The 11,455-nt window shown below is 39.2% G+C and overlaps 1 protein-coding gene across 1 annotated transcript in view; it reads right to left on the bottom strand.

The window, feature by feature from the left end:
* Nucleotides 1-1,345: 1,345 nt before the first annotated feature.
* Nucleotides 1,346-11,455, bottom strand: part of LOC109973708 (cytosolic phospholipase A2 zeta-like) — a 14,938-nt gene continuing 4,828 nt past the window's right edge. Inside the window, exons 5-14 of the mRNA XM_020623499.1 lie at nucleotides 11,384-11,455; nucleotides 11,151-11,291; nucleotides 9,470-9,535; nucleotides 9,122-9,262; nucleotides 8,866-9,012; nucleotides 8,654-8,737; nucleotides 7,377-7,531; nucleotides 5,316-5,487; nucleotides 2,221-2,389; nucleotides 1,346-1,946 (exon numbers count right to left, since the gene is read on the bottom strand). The exon at nucleotides 11,384-11,455 is cut by the window's right edge and continues 25 nt beyond it. Coding sequence (XP_020479155.1) covers nucleotides 1,931-1,946; nucleotides 2,221-2,389; nucleotides 5,316-5,487; nucleotides 7,377-7,531; nucleotides 8,654-8,737; nucleotides 8,866-9,012; nucleotides 9,122-9,262; nucleotides 9,470-9,535; nucleotides 11,151-11,291; nucleotides 11,384-11,455 — 1,163 coding nt within the window. The 3' untranslated portion in view covers nucleotides 1,346-1,930. The remainder of the gene's footprint in view (nucleotides 1,947-2,220; nucleotides 2,390-5,315; nucleotides 5,488-7,376; nucleotides 7,532-8,653; nucleotides 8,738-8,865; nucleotides 9,013-9,121; nucleotides 9,263-9,469; nucleotides 9,536-11,150; nucleotides 11,292-11,383) is intronic.

Genomic DNA, 11,455 nt, shown 5'->3' with positions numbered 1-11,455 from the left:
ACTTTTATTTATAGCTAAGCAAAAGACTCAGTTAATGCATTACTGTAGACATCCTTTCATATAGTTATACTATGATTGTGCTGTTAGGTCTCGGGCATGGGAAGGACCCAAATATGCAGACACAGGCCAAGGAATAGCTCAAGTAGAATTTTAATATACAGGAAACTGAACACAAGACTAAGGGTATAACTTATGGAGCTCAACCTGACAAAGCATAACAAAAGGAAGTTGACAGAATTGACAACAAACTAGGTAAATTAATTCAAAACTAGTGATGGCCGTCTGACACCGATGCTCCAATACAAGCTTCAAACTTGAAGAGGCATTTTCCTTGAACCACCGCTTCAAAGCTTGCTTTGGTGTGGAAGAAGACACGTGACCGATGACGTCTGAAGCAGAAACTGCTTCGATCCTCTGAGTGAATGAAGTGACTGGTTCAAACAGTTGATACTGCTTCTTAACACTAAGACCTTGCTGTGCGTGCTTCAGCAGTTTCATAGGCACACAAAGACATTATGTACATGACAGATCCTCCCTTGGAAAGATGTGAAGATCCTCTGATCTACTGGAATGAGCACAAAAATGTTTACCCACATTTGTTTTGGCTAGCAAAGCAATACTTACAGTATGTACACCAGCCTCATCAGTGCCACGTGAACATGTGTTTACAAAAGCTGGAGAAGTTTTCAGCAAGAAAAGACACCGGCTTAGTCCAAAAACAGTGGAAAAAATAGTTTCTCAATAAAACACTGCTGAACATAAGTATTTGAACACCTGAGAAACAGCAAGAATTCTGGCTCTCAAAGACCTGTTACTGTGCCTTGAAAAAGTCCACCTCTACTCCACTCATTAATCTAAATTAGTAGCACCTGTCTGAGCTCCTTAATGGGTAGGGCTTCTATGTTCAGTAGGTAACATGTGAAGTGCACTCCCTACACCTACCAGCGGGTGTCTCTCTAACACAATATTCACAGGCTGCAGTGCTGTTCAATTATGTGTGGGTGGGAATATGGGAGATGGAGATATAAAAAAATGAAAGACTTTATTGCTTTGGGGGACACACATGCATATATGGCATACATATGTATATGCGAACTCATGCACAAGCAAAGACACTCAAAGGATGGGGGCAGCAAGAGAAGCAGCTGGGGATCCAATAAATTAGAGATGATTGAAGATTACAGTTTAATATAACAAATCTGTGGGACCTTTTCTCAGGTGTTCAAATACTTATGTTCAGCAGTGCAAGACAAATAAATTCTTTAAAAATCATACAATGTGATTTCCTGATTTTTTTTTTTTTTAATTCTGCCTCTCAGAGTGGGAATGCACCTACAATGTGAATTTCAGACCCCTCCATGATTTCTAAGCGGGAGAACTTGCAAAATCACAGGGTGTTCAAATACTTCTGTTCCTCACTGTACATAATCACACCCTGCCCTAGTTACATAATCACACCCTGCCATCCTAGTACATCCTCTTTCCCCAAACACGCCTTCTCCCAACTACTACACTACATACCTTTATAGAATCACCCAACCGATCAATCAATCTTGACAAAAATGTATTTACATCATTCACACAAAGCCTAGTTACATTCATCACATAGTAAGACATTGTTTTGCTGTCTCCTATTTTGCCACTAGATGGCACTGAAATGAACCTTTGAATGAATGAAGCAATTTTCGGTACAATTGATGAAGTGGTTCAATAAACCACTAAATAAAAGCAATAAAACCAATAAAAGCACCAAACAGAAAGCAAGTCCACAAACCATAACATGTGTTATGCTGTTCTTTCCCCATCCTGTTGCTGGGTCTGTCTGAGAGGCTATACTCATGTAAAGTGAAAATAGTGACTGATTTATACTCATTATGAAACCACAGACTTCAGTTCACTTCAAACCAAAAACAGAAGAATCAAAGATGTGTCACAGCACAGACTTCCTGGAAGGGAGAGGAAAGAGAAGAGGGCATGTTAGATTTCTGATAAGTCACTTTTTATGCATTAACTATCCCCATCTCTCTTCATCTCAGACACACAGATATTGCATAAAGTTCTGTTACTGAGTCCTTTTTATTCATCCATCTCTTAGACACAGTGAGCTTACAGATTACATACTGTAAGGATGTGATATTCGTGTGTGACCAACATTCGAAGTGCAATTAGATGGTTTTTGATGCTTTTATGTCTCTGTGTCCCACTCAGACACATCCCTACCTCTTGTTCTTTCGGCGGAGAATGGCCTTGTTAATCTCCCTCAGCAGAGTTTCCTTATTGTTCTTCATGTTTGTTTTCGCTGTCTCCAACACAAAGTTAATCTTGTCCTGGCTGTAGGGAGCCTGGAAGGTAGAGAACTCCTCCATCTTTGCTTTGAACTCCTCTGCATCTATAGAAAACAGTGAAGACATGTTCAAGATCTAATCACATGACACATTGATAAAAGTTTAAAGCAAGTGTTGAAGAATGTGTTATAACGATTAGGCGATAACATTACTTTCCATAGAGTTACTTTGAGAAGTAACTTGTCATATATAAAGCAAGTGTTGAAGAATGTGTTATAAGAATTAGGCGATAACATTACTTTCCAGAGACTTACTTTGAGAAGTAACTTGTCAAATAGCAAAACAGTATTGTTATTTATGCTTTAATAATGTACAGTATACTGGACATACAGAATCTCTTCAAAAATCTTGCACACTTGAGTGAAGCCAAAGCGGAGGCTCAGGGTGCCCCCAGATTTGATTGTCCACTGATCAGAGTCTTTCCATAGAGTTACTTTGAGAAGTAACTTGTCATATATCAAAACAGTATTGTTATTTATGCTTTAATAATGTATACTGGACATACAGAATCTCTTCAAAAATCTCATCAGTGGTCACACACACATCCTAACTGTTTATTATTATTAATTTTGCACACTTGAGTGAAGCCAAAGCGGAGGCTCAGGGTGCAGATTTGATTGTCCACTGAGCAGAGTTGGGCACGCTGTGTGTGTGTGTGTGTGTGTGTGTGTGTGTGTGCACGTGCAGCAGCGATGTCCCCAGCTGGGAGTGAATAAGGAGCACAGCCAAATTTAGCTAAAGAAAGCACTATGTTTGTCTCATTTTTACACAAAATAAACATTTTCATTCTTAATAATACATGGTTTATTAATTCATAGGACCAGAGGTTTGCTTTACTATTTACATGTATTTTAAACATGTCACCCTCTCTGAGTCTGTGTCCCAGCCTGGCCACCCCATCTGAAACTTTCTAAATCTGTTTCTGTTAGCAGACCCTATTTTTATGTAAAATGACAATGCGCCTACATTTTTCAACTGGAAATACTGTCAGTATTTTTAGCTTGTTGCTGAAAAGGACAAAAAAAACATCCCATCCCATTTGAAGACGCACTTAGAGAAGGTCTGCTCACATTATAGGTTAGGTTAACTTGTAGAAATTTGTCTTTGGCTTCACCTCACAGTTAAAGAACACAATGCATGTACTCAGACAGTACCATACACATGACAGAACATTCTTTAATAAAATAAACAATAAGTTAAAACAGGTAAAAAGAACATTCATCCATGGAATAAGAGTGACAATAATAATGGGAACAATAAAAAGAAGATGACATGATGATCCATGAACTGGGGAAACCAATTACTTAACATTCTATTGTACACATTTCTGGTCGCTCTTGCCTGTGTGCACTGTCTCGCTCAGGATAGGAGCTCAAAGTGGCAGTACAGAGGGTGGGAGGGGTCACTTACAATCAGGTCAGCTTTGTTTTTTAAGTTTAATTTATATTTTTCATTGGTTGCATCTGTGATTTTCCTATTATTTTACTAGCCCTATTTACTATTTTCTGCAGTTTCAGTCTATTCCTGACAGGTTTCCATACTACATGGTCATATTAAAAAAACAATGCTTTCCACAAGATTCGTATACACCATCTCTAGTGTATGCTTGCCAACATTAAAATCATTTACCCTCAACAAATACAATCTCTGTGTGGCTTTCCTAACAATCTACAAACTGTGGACCTTGAATTGTAAATATATTAGTATACAAGGAAAACAACAAAGGTGATTAAATGTAATGTATTTAGCTTAAAGCTACAACATGTAACTTTAGGTAGCAGTAGTATGAAACTCAAAATCAACCCACTCTGCTCCACCCACCATTCTCTCTCTCTGCTCTGCTATGTTCTATGATCCGCCGTGCTCTGCCCGGCTCTTCACATATTTGTCATTATGAAATTAAATGAGAATGCAACAGAACTTACTGACCAAGCAGAAATAACTGAAACTCTCTTATAAGTTAGAAAGGTCAGTCTTGCTCAAAACCTTTTAGAAGCTGATGCCGGGGCTGTTCAATGAGTCTGGGTCACATGAGGCTTCGACATCACCTCTCCACATTAAGACAAGTTTTGGAGCATATTTCTACAACAAAAATATATGAAAAACGCTATATACTGTAACTTTAAGGCTTTGTGAGTAAGACACATCAATGACTTGGTAGCCTGATAGCACTGGAGTGGGCTGTGTTCTACATGTCTTAGAGATGTGAAGGTGATATTTGACAAGCAGTTTGGTCATTGAAACCTGACTTCCTTCTGAGGAAAATGACATTTTCCCCACTTAAATGTGAGATGCTTGAACACTATGTTAAGCCTTTTTAAGAGGGACTGGGCAGATGGTGAATACACCAGAACACCATCTAGATATTCTAGCATTATCTCAAAGATCACATCATTCATAGATATCAGGATTGACCTTTGAACGGTTGCAGGATGGTTGCAAACACCCATAGGCATGCTCAGATCCTCAAAAGCCAAAATGGCTGTCACACAATAGTTAAGCAATCAATTTAAAAAGGTATTTTTGTTGTGTTAGTTTTATAGTCAGTAGAGAAAAGGTCACTGTCCATTATAATTTTTTGGACTTCTTTGTAGCTGAGCTGCAATTTCAGTTATGATGTGGTAAAAGAACAGACATCTGCAGTTCAAAGTGAACAGCTGTGTTTGGTTACCTACTGACAGTTTTATTTGTCTGCATCATGATCCAGGTATAAACAGGCATACACAATGTATAAAAATAGTAGGAAAAACAAGTGGTTGGTAACAGAACTAATGGATTAATATTAAATATTTTTTAAAATAGTTTTGTTGCATAACCAAAAAATGCTAACAGACACATTTTCTGGTGTGCCAAAAAATATCCTCTTTGTTTTTGTTCATTTAAGATTAGGATTATTTTATCCTCCAGAGTAGTTTTGGGGAAAAAAAGTCCAAAAACAAATCTATAAGTGCTTGCATGTGTCTGACTGACCTTTGCAGTTCTGCCTGTTGAAGAGTGGCATGTAAATGATTGTGGGCTCCTTGTCTTTTCCCTCAAACACATAGCAGTCCTTTGGGCAGTTTCTGTCCTCCAAGACTTTGTTGTCTATTTCTGGGAAAGGCTTCTTCACCTCAGCTGCATAGTCTCTGGCAAGTGTCAGAGTCTATGAAGAGAGCAGGGGTTGAAAGCTGTTTCACACTCAGACTTGTGTGGGCAACAAATCACATTTGAAGAACTGTAGTTATGTGTAGTTGCTGTTGATTCGAGTCATCTTTAATTTCACAAGTCACAGGTACAACAACATATTGTATACCATTAGTATTAAGTGTTTATTAGTCAGTAAAATAGCTGGTTAGTTCAACTCACTGGTGGCACAGAGTTTGATAGGCATGGACATTTACTAAACGGGGATGGTCTAAGAAAAGATGCTGTTGGGATACATTGTGAGAAATGTAGAATGTAGCTTGACCCATATTTGTCATCAAAAGTCTGAATATCAGCCTCTGCAGCACCATTCATTTTTTTTAAGATATGTCCCTTATGAGTCCTTAAACTTTATGGGAGGTCAACAATACAGCAAATTTATGAGGAAGCCGGTTATGAAGGTATAGCCCTGCCAAAATGTTTGAGAGCACACAAACCAAATTTCAAGCACTATTCACTTTGCAAATCAGATTTTGAGCACGAGCAGGCACAGGTTTGTAAGAGGGGAGATCTGTGCTGCCCACTCACATCACCTCTTGTGCTCATGATTCTGTCTTTCATTGCTCTCAAATCTGTTTTTGCTCTTATGAATCTGTGCCTGCGAGCTCTCAATTTTTGGTTTGCAAACTGGCACTTACAAAGTTTTTGGCACCGACAGAAAAGCCAACAGAGAAGTCTGAAACAAGTGCAACATGGCCTAGATTATGCTCACAAGTCTGATTTTGTGCTTACAAATATGTGCCTGTGCATTTACAAGTGCCGAGTTTCAAACTGAGTAGCACTTTACATTTGGTTTGTGTGCTCTCAAACATTTTGCCATATTTTCATAGCTAGCCACTAGCCTCTGAACAATTAATGCAAATCCCAGGCCTGGATAAAATGTGGAGTGTTGCATTAGAGAGAACATAAAAACCAGTGTAAACCTGTGCCAAATCAAATATGTATATCATAAACCAGATTTCCATACTGGATCAGTTGAACCACGAGTTACCAGCCACCGGTACGGTCAGCCAGCAGGATACCAGGAGGAAACTATGCTATTGTTGGGTAGGAGAAGAAGAAGGTGATGGTGGTAGATTTTGCAAAAAGGATAGAAATAGTGAGAGTGAATACACTGAAGCAGAAGAAGGAGAATAGGGTGATGTACAATAATAGAGGAAGGTGTACACAAGTGGACTATGTCCTGTGCAGGAGAGGCAACCTGAAAGAGATTAGAAACTTTAAGGTGGTGGCAGGGGGCGGTGTAGCTAGGCATAATCGAATCGAACTTTAGAAGTGAAGAAGAGGAAGAGAGTGAGGACTGAACCAAATATCAGATGGTGGAAGATGAAGGAGGATGAGTGTGGTATGAAATTCTTTGAGCAGGTGAGACAGGTGGTCCTGAAGAGGTGCTGAATGACTGGGAACTACTGCAGACGTGGTGAGGGATACAGCTAAGAAGGTACTTTGTATGACATCTAGACAGAGGAAGGAAGACAAAGACGTGGTGGAGGAATTAGGAAGTAGAGGAAAGCATGAGGAGGAAGAGGCTGGCGAAAAAGAGATGGGATAGTCAGTGAAATAAAGAAAGCAGATGAAGAAAGATGTGACACATGGTGTTTTAATCTGACTAGTTTTAAAATGAGACCCTTGTAAAAGAGTATCTGAGTATTGCTTTTACTATAGCCTGGTGTCTGGTTGTCTGGTGTCCAGTTAAAGCTTTCATAAAGCAACGGACTAATGTATTATATCAATTCTGCATTTTACTATTAACTGCAGGTTGCAATCCAGGCATCAGGTAGCTATTAGTTTCAAACCAGGGTTTAAGCAAACTGACGTACACAAATGCATACATACACTTTACAGTACCTCAAACATGTTTCCAGCACTGTATTCTGGTGCGATGATGAGGTCAATGTCTCTCTTGTCTCCCAGAAATGAAGGGTAGGCTACGTTGATCAGCAGCCCAGCATCTACCAGGTGCAGTGTTTCTTTAGAGTGGAGGCAAGGTGGCACGATTGGATCTGCCCAGCAACAAAAATGGATAATTCTTTAATTCAAGATATTTTCTCCTACAGTTTAAAATCACCTTTAAAAGCCAATTTTCTTCTGTAAAGCATTGGATTTGCCAAATGCCGAACAATAAGTGTCACTGCTCACTTACCTTATTTCTGTTTCCTTCCTTTTTTGATGTGTAACTGTGTTTAAACATGTCTATACATTATATCTTCTCAGGGCATCATCATTGAAAAATCAGATTTTTTTTCTTTACTCATACAGTAGACAGAGCAACATTAGCATTTATGTGGAGTTGTGTTTCAGGCCACCTCATCAATGTCAGCCTAATATTTCGATTCTTTATCTCGGTTTTGGTGTCTGCTAACTACTGAAAAAAATATTTGACTCTAGCTGCTCAGTATTCCACTACGTATGTTCATTAGCTAGTCACAAACTAGTAGTGTGCAGCATTTTTTACAGCTTTTTCACTAAAAGCAATTGTCAACTGCTGCTGAAATGCATGCTGAGGGGAGCTGTGAGACACAACTAAAACATGAAAGCTGTGAGCTGGAAAATCAAGAGAAAGAGGAAGGGGAAGCCTGGCTCTCTTTTCTGACTAGTTAGCACAAAGGCTAGTTAGCCTGGTTCCTGTCAAAAGGTACTGAAGTCCACTATCCATCTTTAAAACCCTCTGTCTACCATCTTATTTGTTTGACTGATACAAAACCTTAAGTGTAAGAATGATAAACAAACTTCCTGGAGTTTCTGCCGGTTGTCTTGCAACCTTACTCTGACAAGACTCATGACACCTGGTCAAGAAACAGTCTGGCACATAACACCCCATAGAGTTTTTAACACATTGCTTTTTTGTATGTATTAAGCAAACAAGATATCAATTTTGATTAGTGAACATTAGAGATCATTAGAACCAAGCTTGATCTCTTCACTAAGCTAAGCTAACTGGCTGCTAACTATGGCTTCTTATTACCACACATGAATATAACTCTTTGTAAGAAAATAATAATTCAAAATGTCAAATGTTCCCTTTAGTATACAAGTACATTTTAAAAAACAGAAAATGTATGCAAAATAATGTTTTGCTAAATGAAATTAATTTTAATTGGTGTTGAAGAGGACTGTCTTTTCACCTTGGTACTGGTAGAGGAAGTTTCTGATTGTTCCCCACTCCCATTTCATGATCAGGGGCATGATTTGTTTAACCAGAAAAGAGACTGTGGGAAACACATTGAAAGCAAATAAACAGACATGTTTTACATATCATTTTAAGTAAAATGTTTCTGTTGCTTAACAATATTGCCCAGTCTGTCTATTTATTTGCTACACTCTAGACTATACTGACCACGTGTTTTGAAGGGTCCCTCCTCCAGGCTTTGGCTCCAGATTTCTACTGCCGCCACAAGCTCCAGACTCCACTGCTGAAAAAGATGTTGTCTTTCCTCTGAGCTCCTTGACTCTAGCAACCCAGACCTATTATGATTTACAATGTCTGGAAAAGATAAGAATAGAAAAAGCACCATTGCATCACACAAAAAAAAGTTGAATTGGGAACACAACTGAAACAATCAACTGAGCAGGATTATCGTCCTCACTTCTACCTGTTAGTGTTTTATGAAGTTTATCCAGATCAGCCTGAGCAGTGGGCTGTTTAATGATGCTTCTGGTCAGGGTCACCAGTTTATCAAGGGCAATGTAGACACGCAGGTACTCTTCAGCCGCAATGTCTATAGCGTCAGGTGCTGAAACACACACACACACACACACACACACACACACACAGAAAGTGTGTAAGAGACATCCAACTCGCACATTATAGCTCACCATGTATTGTATGTGGAGCAGGGAATAAACATTCCCATGAATCTATGACAACGTCCTCCACCTCAATGAGAGGTTTGCCTCTGCTCCTACATTTAGCATGCACAAAAACATAAAACTGAGATTACCATTCAGCCAGGGAGGGATGAACCTTTTGACAAAATCCCCATGAGCCATTGCGCAACCTAGAAGACCTGTACAATTTCAACACACACAGTATGAAATTGAGAATCAGCATGAATGCATAATTAACAGTTTGCATTATTGTATGATATGCAATGGTGAAAATATATTTACTGGTCCTTTAAAGGCTCAATAAATGTATTTTCTCTATCAGTCTCTTACGGCGGTTGATGGAATCCTACATGAACACACATTATTCTGCCAAAGTTAAAACAATCTGGGCAACTTTACATAAAAGATTTCTGTATTTGTTTGTTTTGTATTCCCCACAGAGACACACCCACACCCACACAGTCCTGATGAAACAGATTATCTGACTGTACTTAGATGGCCCACATATAGACTCAGAATGAAGAGTTTACAATTTAAAGTGAACAGGGTTTTAATAAGAATGACTCCAACACCGGTAAAATGTTAACTGGAACACAAGAGGTGATTGACATTGGTATGTGACACTGACTTGGGTAAGTCAAGATTTTTTTTAGGTAAGTTTTTGGGTAAGTATAGATATACATGTAATATAAAATACAGCTAAGTATAATAGTAGGCAGAGGTGCGGTACCAACTCCAAAATCTAACAAATGTTTACTGAGCTCCTCCTGCTTCATGCTGGTTTATATGAACACATCAGCTGTGTGTGGGTCTCACAACTGGTCAGCATGTGTCAAAAATCTGGTTATCCTGTGCCGTTTGTGTCATATAGTCCTACAGCTGATCACTCACAGGTGTACAGGTAAAACAGTCTGTTTAAATCTCAGCATTACTTAAGTTAAATATAAAGTCTGTTTCTGCTGCTGATTATCACATCTGATATTTGTCTCCATGGCCAGTCCTGGAGATTACACTCTAGTTTGTCAGTCTGGATGGTCTGAGTTTCCTTCTGTCACTTGTCTTTTGTAAACAGAGCCTGTATTCAACACTAAACTGTGTAGCTGTGAACCATACATGTTACGTGATTGGACAAAACACACAAACATTTGTGTGTGCCGATTCTACTGCACTGGAGTGTGCATTGTTTCAGTCAACATTATGAATAAATTATACGTTAACTTTTATTATCACAACTTACAGCATTCCATTTTGCAGGATAATACACTTTACTGATAAGCGCTCACAATACTGTCACAATATGAATTTCAACCAGATAATTGGAGAAAAAAAAAGTGGCGCAGCATTCTTCCAGTGTGTTCACAATACAGCTATGATAGTAGGTGGATGGCAGACAACAGGATTTAAACTGTCAACACAGAAGAGTGGCTGCAAAGTATTCAAACTAACTAGAGGTGGGAACAAACTAATTCCTGGTCACAGAAACAAAAACAGTTCACATAGAAGCAGGCAGGCCTGGCAAACAGTCAGACTAGGAGCTGGCAAATAATCAGATTCAATGAGCCACTAGAATGCATACACAATGAGACCAAACAGGAAGCTGAGGACAGGCTACTGACCAGGGCGCTATAGAGAGAGCAACCATCCATACGCAAAAGTCCAGCAACTTGAGCAGATTAATAGCATGGTCAGAGACCAAGGAAGTAAACGGGTCAAATGGATTTCAAGGCCAGTACCTTAACCTCTTGCCCATCACAGCTACTTCTGTTGTATTTTGTGCTCATCCTGTACACATACCTTGTAGTTTGACCATGTCCATCTCTGGCCTCTCTTCCAGCAGCTCTCCATTCTGAAATTTGCTGCTCAGGAGAGATGTTTCAATATAGAGTCCCAGCTCTGTGAATCCAGCCTCATGAGGGCTAACCTCGAACCATTTCCCTAAGCGACAGAGTGTTAGACAGAGTGTTTTACTTAAAACATATCAATAACACATTTGGGCCCTAATTTATCATGTGCTTATAGGTGCATACCTTGTATAGGCCCATTTGTAAAGCAGTACTTCTCTATGGCGCAGTAAATGGGATACGGGTTGATGGCATTCC

This window comes from Monopterus albus, unplaced genomic scaffold (assembly GCF_001952655.1).
Source record: "Monopterus albus unplaced genomic scaffold, M_albus_1.0 scaffold301.1, whole genome shotgun sequence".
Taxonomy (NCBI): domain Eukaryota; kingdom Metazoa; phylum Chordata; class Actinopteri; order Synbranchiformes; family Synbranchidae; genus Monopterus; species Monopterus albus.
This window is presented reverse-complemented; position numbering and strand designations above follow the sequence as displayed.